The sequence below is a fragment of the Ailuropoda melanoleuca genome, chromosome 20, assembly GCF_002007445.2.
Source record: "Ailuropoda melanoleuca isolate Jingjing chromosome 20, ASM200744v2, whole genome shotgun sequence".
Lineage (NCBI taxonomy): Eukaryota > Metazoa > Chordata > Mammalia > Carnivora > Ursidae > Ailuropoda > Ailuropoda melanoleuca.
Genome location: NC_048237.1, coordinates 26,331,370 through 26,348,048, shown reverse-complemented (window position 1 = coordinate 26,348,048; position 16,679 = coordinate 26,331,370). Strand labels below are relative to the sequence as shown.

General features: G+C 38.6%; 1 protein-coding gene and 1 non-coding gene across 3 annotated transcripts; both read right to left on the bottom strand.

Moving 5' to 3' along the window:
- Positions 1-1,531: 1,531 nt before the first annotated feature.
- On the bottom strand, positions 1,532-16,607 carry TMX1 (thioredoxin related transmembrane protein 1). Of its 2 annotated transcripts, none has more exons than XM_002930393.4 (8): positions 16,367-16,606; positions 13,270-13,385; positions 11,643-11,688; positions 9,026-9,154; positions 7,022-7,067; positions 6,820-6,921; positions 6,415-6,481; positions 1,532-3,296 (listed from the first exon to the last, which is right to left on the bottom strand). In XM_002930393.4, the coding sequence occupies exons 1-8, from the start codon at positions 16,516-16,518 to the stop codon at positions 3,118-3,120; spliced, it is 837 nt and encodes a 278-aa protein (XP_002930439.1). In that variant the 5' UTR covers positions 16,519-16,606; the 3' UTR covers positions 1,532-3,117. The 2 variants fall into 2 exon arrangements, with proteins under 2 accessions (XP_002930439.1, XP_034504355.1); XM_034648464.1 differs by lacking the exon at positions 1,532-3,296 and adding an exon at positions 3,311-5,846 and having other exon boundaries at positions 16,367-16,607.
- LOC117797337 lies at positions 13,036-13,169 on the bottom strand. Its single transcript, XR_004622267.1, has one exon. It is a non-coding gene; the product is annotated as a small nucleolar RNA SNORA70 (small nucleolar RNA).
- Positions 16,608-16,679: the final 72 nt, after the last annotated feature.

Sequence of the window (16,679 nt, the reverse complement as noted above, 5' to 3'; positions counted from 1 at the left end):
AACTTGACAGAAAATTGCTTTCAAAAGCATCATTTACAAACGAAACCGGACTACTTTCTCATACCACACATAAAAAATAAACTCTAAACGGATTCAAGACCTAAATGTAAGACCTGAAAACATAAAACTTCTAGAAGAAAACATAGGCAGTAATTTCTCTGACATTGGCTTTAGCAACATTTTCTAGATGTTTCCTCAGACAAGGGAAACCAAAGCAAAAATAAACTATTGGAACCATATCAAAAAAAAAAAGCTTTTGCACAGCGAAGGAAACCATCGACAAAATGAAAAGGCAACCTACTGAATGGAAGGAGATACCTGCAAATGATCTAACCAGTAATGGGCTAATTTCCAAAATATATAAAGAATTATACAAGTCGACACCAAAAACACCCAAACAATCCGATTAAAATGGGCAGAGGACCTGACCAGACAATTTTCCAAAGACAACATCCAGAGGCCAACAGACACATGAAAAGATGCTCAACATCACTCATCCTCAGGGAAAGGCAAATCAACACCACAATGATGTATCACCTCACACCTGTCAGAAGGGCTAGACTCAAGAGATAACAAATGTTGGCAGGAATGTGGAGAAAAAAGAACCCTGGTGAATGGAAGCTCTCATTCCATACACAGGACTCTTCATTGTAACTCTTGTCATTCTTGCTGATTATCTAGGTGGTATGTGGGAGAACTGCATTTCCATGGGAGTGATCAGATTTACACTTCCAGGGTAGCACTGAGTAATTAGTGGGAGTGGGAGTGGGAGCAGCGGGGCGCAGAGTTCTCCAGGATGCTGATATTGCACCTTAACCTCTCCTAAGCTGCCATATGGAGCACCCTTAGCCCAATAATGGAAACAAAGGGGTCTGTTAAAGGCAAAATCATCCTGTATAGTTTCCGTGCACTACTGGTGTGAAAGAAATTGATCATTCAGATGTCTAGAGTGACTGAAGAGTCACTGGAGAGATGCAGGAGTCCTGATGAAATACAAGATCTGTTGTTTTTTTTTTTTTAAAAGATTTTATTTATTTATTTGACAGAGAGAGAGACAGATGTGAGAGAGGGAACACAAGCAGGGGGAGTGGGAGAGGAAGCAGCAGGCTCACAGTGGAGGAGCCTGATGTGGGGCTCGATCCCATAATGCCGGGATCACGCCCTGAGCCGAAGGCAGACGCTCAACTGCTGTGCCACCCAGGTGCCCCCATCTGTTTTCTGAAATATCATGGCTCTACCTACTCGGGCTACTTTCAATTTTCTATGTATATAGTATTTTCTAAATCACTTAGAAACTTAAAATCTATGTCGTGTATACCAGAATACTAGAAAACAGCATGGCTGATTAATGAATACTATTTTCCTCTATCATCTCAAGTAACAGAAAAAGATGTGTATGACTCTAGCCTTTTGACTGTACAGATCAAGAACACACACAGTGACACAATTATTCATCTGAACATCGTTAAATACAAAGTAATTAAGCTTTTCTAAATATGCAACCAGAAAACACACTTGTATCCAGCTCTGGTGAAGTGCTTAGAAAAGTTTATTTTGTGCTTAGACTATTTTCCTAAAGCATCACAAAATTATTATACATCCAAAACTCTTCAATGGCAGAATATTTAATATTCTAAAGGCAAGGCCTTTCAAGAAAACTGTTGTACATTATGGTACTGTATAAGTCTAATGGATTCACACAGCAGCAGAATCTAGACAAAGGGGACATTACAGAAACTGTCTATTACATAAAGGACAAATGATTCACTCTGAGTTACGGTTTTTCCCCTTCTCAGAGATAACACAGTTCTTACTGCCACCCAGCACCCTTCCCCACTTTTGCTGTAAGGTGAAAAAAACTGTCTCTAACTCTCTGAGGAGTAAAAACTTCTTACATGTCCCATCCTGCTGATGCCCACCTGTGAAATACTACACAGTAAAAAGTACAGCAGAATACGGATTGTGTGTGTTCAAAAATGTAAGAATGCTATGATTTTTAAACATCAAGCATATACAGACCTTGTAAAATTAATTAAGAATTTCCTGTGTGAGGATGAATATACACTGAAAACGTACACTATAAGATACTTTCTCCTGAGTAAAATACTAACTTTATTTTATATCAAATTAAGTTTCTATGAACTTTCATAATTTAAAATATCAAGGCTTTTCCACAACATCAAATAAAAATCAGGAATGTTCACCTTCATATCCAAAAGAAAAAAAAAGTTCAAGCAGAGGTTCAACAGAATGATATAAAATCTGAAATGAATGGCCAAAATTTAAGTGATCAGTAGACAGCTCTTCAATTTTAAGGATTCCTCAGTAAACTTCGGTTTGAAAAAACAAAAAGGGACTATTTATTAAAGAATGAAAAACACTTCCAGAAAATTATCCAATTTGGAAAAAAAAAAAATGTAACCCATAGTTAAGTACAAATCATACAGTGAACAGAGGGGAACAAAAAAGGTAACTGACCTTTACAGGAATCAAGACTATACCATGGACTTATATAAAAACTTACTAAATCAGTAGCATATCCTGTATTATCACATGTAGAAAACTGTAATTAAGCAAGGTAGTTCTTATTAGTTGCATAATCTAAAAATATGAAGAAATTTTGGACTATATCTCTAAAATGACCAGAGTTGTCACTGAAATACACACTTCTTGAGACAATGGGCAGAAAGTTCCCATTTATGGGAAATATGTTTTTTTCACACAGTGAAACTGAGAAAAATTATATCAAATGAGAAATCTTTTTCTCCAAAGTAATCTCCTTAAATACCTCAATAATGCAATATTTGGGAATGTAATTTTTCAACTAAGAAAACTTGAAACAGATTACTAAACAAACACACTCAAATCTTATTGCTTGGCACCAGATTTTTCAAAAATTAAAGAATTGCTTAAGCCATCATACTGCCATTCTTATATCCTATTTCAAACGTTTTTACGTAGTGCTACTTTTATTTTCTGAAGGTAGTCTGTTCAATCTAATGATAATCTAGACTGAACCCTGCAATGTACAAGCATGTCACAGTTCACTTCAAACCAAAAGAAATGATCAATCTTCTCTTTTTGCCAAAATAATATTATGATATTAATAAAAATTAACTAGGATTTATCTGTGGCCAATGAAGGACCCACAGGACGTTGTCTTATGGCATTCTGTGCAAAGTCTTTCTTTGTTCGTTCTTTACTTCCTGCTTCCTCTTCTGAAACATCTTCTTCATCAGCCTCTTGTTCCTCCTCCACTTTTTGCAAAGGTTGAGAAGATTCTGGTAATAATTTTTCTTAAAGATAAAGACCAGAGGGAATTAAGAGGTACGAACTTCCAGTTACAAAATAAACGAGTCACTGAGATGAAAAGTACAGCATAAGGAATATAGTCAGTAATACTGTAATAATATCGTATGGCAACAGACAACATTCAGGCTGAGCATTTAAAAAAAAAAAAAAAGATCAAGACCAAAAATGGGGCTTTTTTGTTGCTGTAATAGATTTGCACTAGAATAAAATCAAGACACAATTCATACGCCCATAAACTGCTTTGCCACTTATTTATCAATCATAAGGTCAGATTTCCAAAAGGAAAAAGTTATCTTTAAGAGTGACGATATAAAAGTGAAAATTGGTTAGAAAGATCCATTTTACTTACCAAATTTATATAATTACCTGCCTGTTTATAAACTGAACTGAAATTAATAAACGAAAATTAATGCTGTGAATGAGGATGCTGTAAGAAAATACACTGCATTCAACAGAACCATTTTAATTTGCTATTAAATCTTCCAGTAAACAAGTACAACAGAAACAAACTCCAACACTACCCTTGTTTCAGTTCCCAGGTGAACAGGAATCAGACATTTACAACTGAAGGTTATATTCCTACCCAGGTTGTTTCCAAAGAGTTTCACAAATGTTCTTCCTTACATATATAATTTTATTAAGACATAATTACAAATAATAAAATGTACAAATCTTAAGTGTACAGCTCAATGAATTTTAACTCTGTCCACACATAAACACCCTTTCCATTTTTTTAACAAGGCCTACTGATAACTTAAACTTGGAACACACCGCGTTACTGAGAGATACAGAACATAGAATTGGGCCAACGAGCTTCAGCCTGTTCAGTGATCCTAGACTGCCCCTAACCTCAGGCAATCCAGAAGAGAGTAGGGAGACGCGAGGATGCAAGGCAGAAGAAAACACTGGAAGCAACTACCACGTAGCTGTAGACAATATGTCGTTCGGTCTGGCACCCCTCTTTCTGTTGGGTTCCCTGTACCACATCCCACGTAGCTGTGGACAACCTGTCGTTCGGTCTAGCACCCCTCTTTCTGTTGGGTTCCCTGTACCACATCCCATGTAGCTGTGGACAATCTGTCGTTCAGTCTGGCACCCCTCTTTCTGTTGGGTTCCCTGTACCACATCCCACGTAGCTGTGGACAACCTGTCGTTCGGTCTGGCACCCCTCTTTCTGTTGGATTCCCTGTACCACATCCCACGTAGCTGTGGACAACCTGTCGTGTGGTCTGGCACCCCTCTTTCTGTTGGGTTCCCTGTACCACATCCCACGTAGCTGTGGACAACCTCGTTCGGTCTGGCACCCCTCTTTCTGTTGGGTTCCCTGTACCACATCCCACGTAGCTGTGGGGAGCACTGGAGTTCACAGCAGTGGTTCTCCTCCAGGGGGTGACTGCTGCTCACTCCACCACCCCAGCCAAAGAACAGTCAGCAATGTCTGGAGACATTTTTGGCTGTCACAACTAAGAGGAGCGGTGTTACTGCCAGGCAGTGGGAAGCTGCCAAACACCCAACAATGTAGGAAAGACAGTCTGTCACAATTAAGAATTAACCGGCCCGAAGGTGAGAAGTGTCCAGGTTGAGAAACGGCAGTTTACAGTGACTACACCAAACAAGTGAGCTCTCTACACCAGTGGAGTGCACCAGAATCTTTCTAAAAGATAGATTGGTGCAGGGGAAAGTGTATTTCCTTCTTACTCTGGATTGTGACGTACAGCTTTCTTATCACTTTATGCTAAGGACTAGAAGGAGCCAAAGATGGCTTTCCAAGCTATAGCATGGAAAACTAAGCAGTTCGGAAACACAACACCTTAACATGTGAGCCCTAGGATCCAGCCATCTCTGCCCTCAGACGTCCTCACTACCTGAAGCAATAAACTTCTATTTCGCTTAAAGCTGGACTGAGTTGGGTCTTTCCCTAGCAACTCAACATCTAAGCTAAATACATCTTGGAAAACGCAGATCACGTGGCCTGCTATAGAAGGGGTGGTAACCCATTCAAGTATGGGTTACTATCAGTCGTGCCACAGATTACTTAAGAGACAAATTTGTTGTTAATGTTTTTCAAATCATGTAAATATTAAACGTACATTCAGCAACTTTTAAATTGTCTTTTAAGTAATCTGTGCTTGCATTTTTTTCCCTACAGGTCAGTGGCTCTTGTTGGATAAAATGATTCCTTCCCCTGTATATGTCCTTTTCAGTATTGATGTAATGATCTAAGAAATGAGAAGATAACCTGTTATCAGCAATCTCCACTGAGTTCCTTTCACGAGTTCTGACCTCAACATATCCTAAGTCATGAAAGGCAGCACAATGAAAATGTCATGCCAACAGTCTAATTTAGGCTCTATTCTCCACTCTGTCACTTCTGTGTGACCCTGGAAAAAATAGTTCATCTCTCTGAGCCTTTCTTTCCTCGACCACAAAATGGAAGAGTATCACTTATGACATCTAGAGTGTTACGGAAATGTGAATGGGATGGCACAAAGTGAAAGTTCTTTATAAACAGCAAACAGGAGGGCTTCCATAACCTGCAATTTTCAAGATTAAATGCATGTTTGAGAGGCAATTATACTAAGACAGACACCAGTGAATACTTAATTATATAAACTCATCTGGTAGTACAGTGTCAATGCCACTCCTAAATCAGCTATGGGAATTACTTTTCCCAATATCCTACCATAAAAACTTAGACTTGGCTAGCATACGAAGAAAATTCTTCAAATGTGGTCACTATAATAATGAATGACTTCAAGAGCAGAACATATTCAACTTCTGATTTAAGTAAACTCAAATGGATCCAGGAACATGATGGTTCACATAAAATGACATCAGATCAATGTCATTAAATACCTACAAGTTATATGCAATGTTAAAATTCTCCACACTACAAAAACCAAGAAAATAACTATGCTCCAAAATCCACCAGGTTGTCATTCTTAAATGAAATAAATATCCCTCTACCCCTTTCAAAATAACCTACTATTCCACATTTAGAAAGCTAAGCTGGAAGGGGAACCTATTACATGTGTGATTGCATTCACAGAAATGAACAGAATTACAGTGAATAAAAAAATAAACACTAAAAAATATACTTACTGGAAGGGTATGGCTGTGGTCTGCGCCTTTTTGAAGGAAAAAGGCAATCTGCCACAAATATCATACACTGCAAAAATAAACACAAGAAATCTGAATGTAGGGGCGCCTGGGGGGCACGGCGCTTAAGCTTCTGCCTTCGGCTCAGGGCGTGATCCCGGCATTGTGGGATCGAGCCCCACATCAGGCTCTTCCGCTATGAGCCTGCTTCTTCCTCTCCCACTCCCCCTGCTTGTGTTCCCCCTCTCGCTAGCTGTCTCTATCTCTGTGGAGTAAATAAATAAAATCTTAAAAAAAAAAAAAAAAAAAAAGAAATCTGAATGTATATGAAAGAACTAGTGTAACTATATTAAATTATCGGATGTAAAAGTTTTTTTCCCCTAGTACTCTGAAAAATGAAATACTTACAAGTCCTAGTAACAGTCCTGAAAGCAGAGTTGCTAAAGCAAAAACTGTATATGATCCCCAAACTGGTAATCCAAGGTCTTCAATAAAATAGTTATGGCAAGTCTAAAATCAAAAGAAAAAAAATAAATTAAAAACCTCATTGTTTAAAATAAACGGGTAGTGTCAAAAATATTTAAAATAGAAATAAAACTTTAGCCCATACCCGGATCCACATAGATAGCTGAAAGAGGGCAGACATACTACTCATCCTGAAAGAAAGGAGAGAGGACTGAAAAACTGAGTAAGACACACAACTCTGAAGTAAAATGTGCTATATCTTCTAGTTTTCAGTCTACAATTTCCCCAATGTGACAGATTTTATTACTGGTATTAATCAAGATTAGTGATACATCACTGATTTCAAGAAGTCTTGTTAATGAAAATTAAAGTTTTGAATTGCTGTCACTATGTGATGTCCTCATAAATAAAACCCTTGGTAACTTTTTCCTTTTCCCTACTGCTTTGATATTAGCCTTTTACCTTTCACCTGATGATTTCTCTAATATACTCTGAATAACAGCTTATAAGCTCTATAGAACCAGTTAAAGTCAAGTGTACTATAAGCAAATGGCAACTCTTATTGACCCTTAAAATTCTCCAAAGAATGAGCAGAGATGGGAGCCTGAAGGAAGAACTGAGAGCACTTGTTGAATTGATCCTTCCCACCTAAGAATTACCCTTTTGAATTAAAATTTAATAAAACTTACAATAGCATTAGTTTGATATAGTTTAATGATATACAAACAAATTACACAGGAAATAAATACTAAGGAATAATATAAATAATTATTATTTTAACATACACCCAATAGTTTAGACGGGCAGTTAGAAAAAAGGCATGCTCCAGAACTAAAAAGGGTTTGTGGGTTCCCAACTGTTTCCCCTCTAGCTCAAGCGCTGCCACCAACACACAAACTAATTCACACCTAAGCCAAAGTTCATGAACTCAGGATGACCTAATTCATTGCCCATCATTGGGTGGGTGAATGTACTAACACTGGAAGTAGCTCTTATTCAGACCGCCAATACGAAAGGCATGGACTGCTGAACCCCTGAGGACTCAACAAAGACTTACAAGCAACTCCTTCTTCTGCTGGAGAGGGGAGAAGTTATTTATGCGACTTCAACTTAATAAAAATCAGACGTATTTTCAGTTTAACATAGAAAGGTGGTTCAATCATGTTACTTCTGTTGTTTAAATTGCAAAATGGGAACAGGAACAAGAACTGAAACGTAAAGCACTGTGTAGCCTCACTACAGTCAGCACTAATTAGGCTCTATCAGGAATATTAAGTGCCTTATCTGGGTTGGCATGGTGGTTCAGCAGACGGAATCCTGACAGATACAGGACAATTCCATTCAGACATTTTCACAGGAAGAGAGGTTAAGGGAAAGGTGCTAAAGACAAAATTCTATTTCAAAATACCGCTTACGGCTGACCTTTCCTCCACTCCCAGAATCCACAGTATTTTTAGCTCTTATACCATTGGTGTAACAACCCTACATTCTCCAAGAGCAAGTGTGGTGAGGAGACAGGAAGAGATAGCTTAGCCACACCAGGATGAGTCCATGGGGACCTCAGCAAAACTCAGTATTTCCAGATGGCTCTCAAATGACCTGTGAGGCCTTACACCCCCGGAGCTAGCAGGAAATATGCTAGCCATCTCCAATCCTCACTACTCCATATATCTAGCTATATATAAAGCCCAGTTGTTACTCATGCCATTAAGGTCACTGTTCAACCATACCATTCAACCAAAAAACTATCAGATGGGTAGAATAATTCAATCACATTAAGAAGTGAAATCTAAAGGTAGCCAGAGGAGGTATATGTCTGAGGCTTCTCATTCAAATATTAAGCTCAAATGATAACTTTACCCTTATATTGCTCATGAAGATTGATTCGTTTTTGATGATAGAAATGACCATGATCTACAGAGCTAAAATATTCCTGAAAAGGTTTTCAATTCTAGTGAATGCCTCCTTCTAGCTTGACAAGAATCAAAATATCTGACTTAGAAGAAAAAGTCAACCTAAAAATATCACAGTAAATATGAATGTACCTTAAGGGTCCAAGAATTAAAATCCAGTATAAATGCTTTATTTCCACAAAATTAATTGGTCCAATTAATTCTGAAATAAGTAAAAGAAAAATCCTCATACTTACAGAACAGAACCTGGACCAAACCATGATGAAACAGGTTCAATACTCTTCCACTCTTTCTCACTTATAAAGTTTATGAAGTCCTTCTTAGTCCTTGGGCCCTGATAGCGCCTAAATTCACCACCTTTACAACTAAAAAGGGTCAGAATCACACATTAAACGGAACCAGATAAATAAATTATGTATTTGTTTTGCTATTTCTTAAACCTCATTTTACAGTCAATCCTTACATTCAAAATCATTAGTAATGCATAAGTAACAAATTATACTAATTGCCTACTCAACATCTTAGATCCAAATTTGTTTAAACAATGGGGTTATAAACAATCATAAGCCTTAAGACTGTTATTACCTTTACAAATAATATAACAATGAAACACAGGAGTTATACGTCAATTTTAACTCAATAAATGTGTAATGCACATATCAAAAGAATAACGACATGAAAAGTCACTAGAATAGTGTCTGGCACTTATTAATTATTAGCTATTTTTAAGCTACATAGGTTAAAAATTTAAGACATTTTTCTGGTATTTTCAGTCCTAATCACATCATCTTAACCATGCTACTTTGAACTGCTAGAGGTATCTGGTCGGATTTCCTTTCCTCCTATTTCAGTGATTCTATTTTACAATCTACTTTGCATTCTTCCTGACCAACCCCTCCCTACCTCCCATTCCCAACGTATGGAGTTCTCATAGGTTCAAAAATGCTCTGTCTGCTCCCACATCTTCACTATTTTCAAACTACCCTCAATAATACTGCCAGTCTAATCCCATATAATACTTCTATTTTTACTGCTTAAGTACAAACACTTTCAAGAGCTTCCTACTACCTATAGTAGGGTTAGAGGATCCTTTAGCCATCCAGAGCCAAAGACCACAAGAAAGCCCCCACTCAAAAAAAAAAAAAAACAACGTTTTTGTAAAGGCAATGGCATTTGAGCTGTTTTTCAAGAATAGGTAGGAGTTCAACGGGCCAAAGATCGGGCATGATCAACAAGTGAGTTAAAAAAAGGACAGGAAATTCCATATAAGCTCAGAGGATGTTAAGAAGTGAGAAGGAAAATGAGAGACACAATCAGAACCAGGTAAGGGGCATGTGGAGAAAAAGATTGAGTGAAAAGGGACAGTCCTACTTATGGTGACAGAGAATATGCATACGAATAGACACAAAGGGAGTAGGGATGAATACAAAGGTAGAGAGAGGAGCGCCTGGGTGGCTCAGTCCTTAAGCATCTGCCTTCTCTGCCTTCGCCTCAGGGCGTGATCCCGGTGTTCTGGGATCCAGCCCCACATCAGGCTCCTCCGCTGGAAGCCTGCTTCTTCCTCTCCCACTCCCCCTGCTTGTGTTCCCTCTCTCACTGGCTGTCTCTATCTCTGTCAAATAAATAAATACAATCTTTAACGACAACAACAAAAAAACCCCAAAGGTAGAGGGAAATAGACATAAACATGAAAAAAAAAAAAAAAAGAAACAAAGAAAAGCAAGATACGGACACACAAAAAATTGCCAGGTTGCTTCCAAACTTTAAATGAGAAGTACCTCCTGGCATTCAACCCACCAGCTAGATGAACTTTAAGGTATAGGGCAGGTACAGGCCTACCTCAGAGATATCACGGTACCACCCCAGTAAAACAATTATCACAATAAAGAAAGTCACAAGACTTTGGTTTCGAGTACATGAAAATATTTACTACACTGTAGTCTGTTACCTATGCAGTAGCATTATGTCTAAAAAAATTTACATACCTTCATTTAAAAATATTTTATTGCAAAAAAATGTAAACCAACATCTGAGCTTTCAGCAAGTTGTAATCACTTATTATGGGCCACCATAAGAAACAGAGTATTGAAAAAGTTTGAAATACTGCAAGAATTACCAAAATGTGACACAGAGACACAAAGTGAGCAAATGCTGTTGGAAAAATGGTGGATTCGCTTGACACAAGGTTGCCACAAACCTTCAATCTGTAAAAAACTGCAGTATCCGGGAAGCACAATAAAATGAGGTGTACCTGTACAGATCTGAGATTTCCTATCCCCAGTTTAGAAGATAAATTCAAACTAAAAGACCTGATACTGAAGACTACGCAGTCTTGCTCATTCTGACTTAGCACTCAATCATTTCACCTGCTACTGTCCAAAGACTGCGCTACAGCCCTCTCTTAGCTAATTTTTGAACATACCATATCCCTATTTATGACTGTTAGTGAGATTATTCCAAGGATGAAGCACTTACTTCTGCACTCTTCTGAAAATCCAGGGTTGTGTTTACATCCCCATATTCTCCAGGAACCACCCTAGCCCAGTGATTTTTCCCTTACCAAACTTTCTACAGACTTAACACTTTAACTCTGGGCTCATAATCATTTAGCATGCTATATGGTATCACACTATTTCATGTGAACACCACCCTCCAAAATAATTACAAAGCTCTGAGACCAGGGGCTGTTTCATATCTCATCCATCTACCGAAAGACACCTAGGAAAACGCAAAAAGCAAAATAAGTCTTACTGAATATAACATTTTTTAAGCATGATCCAGGCCAGAGGCCTAGTATTCTGATTATACTATGCTGCATTCTTCTCCATAACTACAGAGTATTTAAATACTTACTGATAAATAGTAGGAAGAGCAGTTATGATAAATCGTCCACTCAGCCCTAAAAATGATAAAGATTAGAAATAAATACAAGAAAGAACACACAGCAGGTTTTATATGAGCCAACAATCACCACTTAAAAGTTGATTCTGGAATTATTTAAATACTAATAGGGAAAGCATATGAAATCATACCTAAAAATAGCTGAGCTCTGTAGCAAACAATGAAAAAAACCCCAGTTATGTAGTGAAAGCAACTTTTAAAAAATCAACCCTATTGCACATTATCTCAACTAAAAGTATGTAAAAGCTTGAATACTGAAGATATCTGTGAAAATATATTTATATATATTAGCATTTGATCAATTATACCACTGTATGATAAGACTATTAGCAATGAGTAATGGGGCAGCACACTATAACAGTAGTCTTAGAAAGGTCTTAAAATCATATGAAATTGCATTTGACATTCAAAAGACAAAGGCAGAGTCTAATGTGTTGTTAAAAATGGAAAATATTTTGAACCTTTCATAAGATGAGCAATAACAAAAACAACATTATTAACCATGTGTTAGGCAATAATATAACTAAGGGTTATTCTCTCTATGCCTCAGTTTTCTTATCTGTAAAATGGGGGATATTACCTATCTCATAGGGTTATAGGATTGTATAGGATAAATGCAAAACACCTGGAGCAATATCTGTACTAGGTAAACACTCAATAAATATTAGCTATTATTACTATCTGGGGTGGGAACGGAGTCAACATTCCAGATTTATTGTGACCAAGAACAAGTAAGATGAGGCTGGTCTATGGGGCGCCTGGGTGGCACAGCGGTTGAGCATCTGCCTTCGGCTCAGGGCGTAATCCCGGCGTTGTAGGATCGAACCCCACGTCAGGCTCCTCTGCTATGAGCCTGCTTCTTCCTCTCCCACTCCCCCCTGCTTGTGTTCCCTCTCTCGCTGGCTGTCTCTATCTCTGTCGAATAAATAAATAAAATTTTAAAAAAAAAAAAAAAAAAAAAAGATGAGGCTGGTCGAAGAAAGGAGCATCCTTAAGAACAGGCCTGCCACTTATTCAGGGGGCCAAGTCAGGAGTATATGTGACCCCACAACTATGAGGTCTTTGTATTAAAAGCATGTCCTCAAATTACAAGTATTAAATCTGAAAGCCAATTAAGAGACTGGGATCACTCGTCAGGGAATGTGCCCTTGGCTCTATAAAGAACCTCAACTACATGTTCCTTATTCTGAAGCTTGGTACGGATGCAAATGATGGCTTGGCCAATGTCCATCTAAACCACATTATTCTAGGACTTCTCAAAGGCATTTTACATGCTAGTCTGGGGTCTGGGATACAAAGGAAAAAAAGATCAGAGGCAGTTAAATGGGCAAGAATGGGGAGAGGGCAATGTCTCCAAGGTCCCTCAGAGCAACACATAAAAGGAATGAGCTGCATATACAACCATGGAATCTGCTTTCTGCAGCCACAGCACAAGGATCCCTCATCGGAGAGGTGGATGAGTCAGCTTACATACCACAGTTATGTTTTCAAAACATAATGAAAGGCAGTTAAGACCAAATGATGTGGCAAACAGGATGAACATATGAAGCCAATCTGCAAAGACTAACCACAGACTTACCTGGCTGCTCTGTGACATCTACTTTTGCAACATTAACCTCAAGGTCTTCTCCCCATTCAGCAAAACTTTCCCATTCTGGTTGAAGATTCTGACAAGCAGGACACCACGGAGCATAACTAAGAAACAGAATATTTAAAAACTTAAAGCAATCTAATATGACCATATGGAGATAAAAATTCTAAGTATATAATTTATGAAGAATATCTTATACTAAAAACAAAATAGCAAAATGATTAATTTTGTGAAGATGAAAAAGCTTTAACTGTGGGTCTAACATTCTGGAAATGAAAACTAAACTAACTGATAACGCTAATCACAGAAAAGTAATTCTGAGAGTAAGTTCTTAAGACACAAAAATAAGTTCGTAAGTTCACATGCAAAACAGCTCTTTAAAAACCTTTGAATTTCTCGGGGTGCCTGGGTGGCTCAGTCGGTTAAGCACCTGTCTTTGGCTCAGGTCATGATCCCAGGGTCCTGAGATGGAGCCCCAAGTCAAGATCCCTGCTCAGCAGCGGGGAGCAGCCTTCTCCCTCTGCCCCTTCCCCCACATGTGCACTCTCTCTCTCTCTCAATAAATAAATAAAGTCTTTGAATGTCTCCAAAAATATGTGGCCACCAGAAACCTCAAAATCAAATCCGGAGTTCACCAGTTTTAATATTTGCACTACAGGAGTCACAAATGAGAAAAATAGGAAGTGCCCAGGGCTGAGGTGAACAAGGAAATGCATGCCCTACTTCAGAGGGGAACCATCACTCAGCAAGACCACCAGGAAGGGATTTACAGCTAGGTAGCAGGCTCTATCTTATTTAAAAGAAGCTGAAAATCACCATTTTTATGTTAAAATGTTACCTCAAAACTTAACCCAGAAACAAACACTAGGCAAGCCAAACAAAATTCCTTTGGCCGGCCTTTGGTCAGCCAGTTTCTAAGAACTCAGGTTTACAAATGTATGGGTAAATTTATTAGCTTTTTAATTACTCCTCTGATATTCCCGCATCTTTCAAGGCCCTGACTTCTTCCTAGGATTTCATTCTTCGCTTTATTGTATATCATCTTTTAATGTGCTTCAGTTTTTTTTTAATGGAGCCAAGAAGAATAAAGCATGTACTTGCTGAACACCAGAGTACAGTTTCTACATTTCATTATATTTGAACTTTTTTTTATGAAAATAAAATTCCTAAAAGTAATCAGCCCTGTGGAACAAGACTAGTACCATACATAAAAGGGAAAGTCCTTAACAAGATATTGTATTTCAATGAAAATATCTCTGTTACAAAACTGATCAAGATGGATGTAATGCAGATAACAGACTTGTGATAAGAGCAGACTATCATTAGAACTAGTACTAGATCCCTCTTTCAAGTTCCTTTTGTTTCTTTCTTAGGTGCTTTTTAAAGTCTCAACCTCAAACTCAGTAAGCTAAAAGAAGAAAAAAAAGAAGCACTACAGTATATTCCAATTTCACAGAGTTGTTCCAATTCAAATCCCTAATAAATTTTTGACCACTGTATTTACACAGTTTGATCAAATGTGTTTAAAAAAAAAAAAACCTCCTTATTACTTGGCTGTATTTTGCATATAAATTCATAATCACTATTGTTTAATATTCATGAAGCTGAATATTTTATTGGCACAGTCTAAAACAAGTTATTCACGACAATAAAAAATAAATGTTGTCTCTGGTTATATCTCCTCTCCACTGCAGCTTCAATGGGTGCCCGAAAATTCATTTCACTAAGTTACAGATTATACGTATACTACTTAAACATTTTCCCCATCTTTTCCTCCATATAAATGTTCTGTGCCTTTTTTGATTTTATGACTCAAGAGTTGATTTGGCCTTTTGCGCTCTCCCTTAGGGACATCCACCTCCATCCATTAACTGGCAACCCAAGCATACAGGAAAACACTCACCTGAACTCTGTTAAAGAAGGGGGCTGTTCTAACAATTATTGCATACCTACTCTTATTTAGGCTTTGAAAACAGAAAGGAAGCCAGTATAGCAATACCGGGCCAGATTAATTAAAGCCTTTAGGTATTTCTCTCACTTGTAAAATGCAGGAAATAATACCCATTTATAGAATCTGTAGAGAATTAAATAGGATAATGTATATAAAGTGCTTAGCAGTGTTTAGTACAGTGAACACTCAATAGTGGTGTTTGTTACTAATACCGCTACCACCACTATTACCAATAGTACTACAACCATCATCACCACCACCACCAATTTAGCAACTAAAACAAAGACAGGCAGTTATTTTCTACCCACACAGAAGAGACATTATAACAGAATCACCACAGATACATGATTTCCTCTGACCAGTAAATGATGACCTACCTGGTGGTCTTAAGAGTTTATACTCGCACTCATACATTAATTTTATTTTTTAATGCAATAACACTTGGACGTAAGAGTAACAATCCACGATATTCAGTACTTTGCAAAAACACACATCCAAAGAAAAACTGAGATGCGGAAAAAGAGAAAAGAAAAAAAAGGATAAAGAAAATTTAACAATAATTCAACTTGAATTTATTCAGCAGCTAAAATAAAAATATACCCAACCCATAAAATAAAATTTAAAAGACTCTCAAATTCCAACCCTGCAAATGGACTTTTAAAGGATAATTAGACAAAAGGAGAAGGGTTCTGCTCATTTCCTGTTTTGTAAAGTTTGGAGAAAAGTCAGTCTAGAAGTTTGTGAAGGATCATTCTAAAATAAGTAACTGTATAGAAACTAGTCAGACGAATCACCTCCACCCCCAAAGTCATGAAAAGTTGAGAAAATTCCAAACTGAACGCCGTCTCTTAGGAGGAGTACAGCGCTAGAAACGAAACTAGGGTGCACACTTCAGAAGAAACTTAACATGCCCCGGTGAGAAACGAGGAGGGGTGGGACCAAGCTGATCCGAAGAGGAGTTTAGGGATCTCGCGGAGTCAGGGGCGCCGGCTCCACGGCACGGAGAGGAGTACTGGCGAACCTGGGACCCGCAGGTGGTGGTGAAGGGAGGTCAAGTCGGGTGTCCAGACCTGGATCTAGGACACGGACGTTCCGGCCCACCGAAGGGACCCCAGACAACCGCCCCACACTCACAATTCTATCATCCACTCTCCTTCCAGCAACTCTTTCCAATTCTCGTCCGTGATGACGCGCACGTCGCTCCGCCGCCCGTGGGTCCAGGGAGCCCCCCAAAGCAAGAGCAGCAACACTGCCACGGGAACCACGGGACTCCCGCAGGGCGTCATTTCTGCAGCCTGCCCACCCCACAGCAAGCGCGGCAGCCCCCACCTCCGCGCAGCCTCTCCTCACTTCCGCCCTCGCGGGCTTATCTGCTCATGCGCCTGACCGCGCGGCGCAGCGCGCGCGCGTGCGCTCCTGGGATCTCTGAATGCGCATGACAAGGCCG

Bases quoted from the DNA above. Each gene is read 5' to 3' on its own strand.
- TMX1 (XM_002930393.4), bottom strand. From the start codon at position 16,518: ATGACGCCCTGCGGGAGTCCCGTGGTTCCCGTGGCAGTGTTGCTGCTC. The intron at 13,386-16,366 runs GTGAGTGTGGGG...TCTGTTTCTTAG, and splicing joins GGAGAGTGGATGATAGAATT to TTATGCTCCGTGGTGTCCTG. The intron at 9,155-11,642 runs GTAAGTATTTAA...GACCCTTTTTAG, and splicing joins GCTCTTCCTACTATTTATCA to TTGTAAAGGTGGTGAATTTA.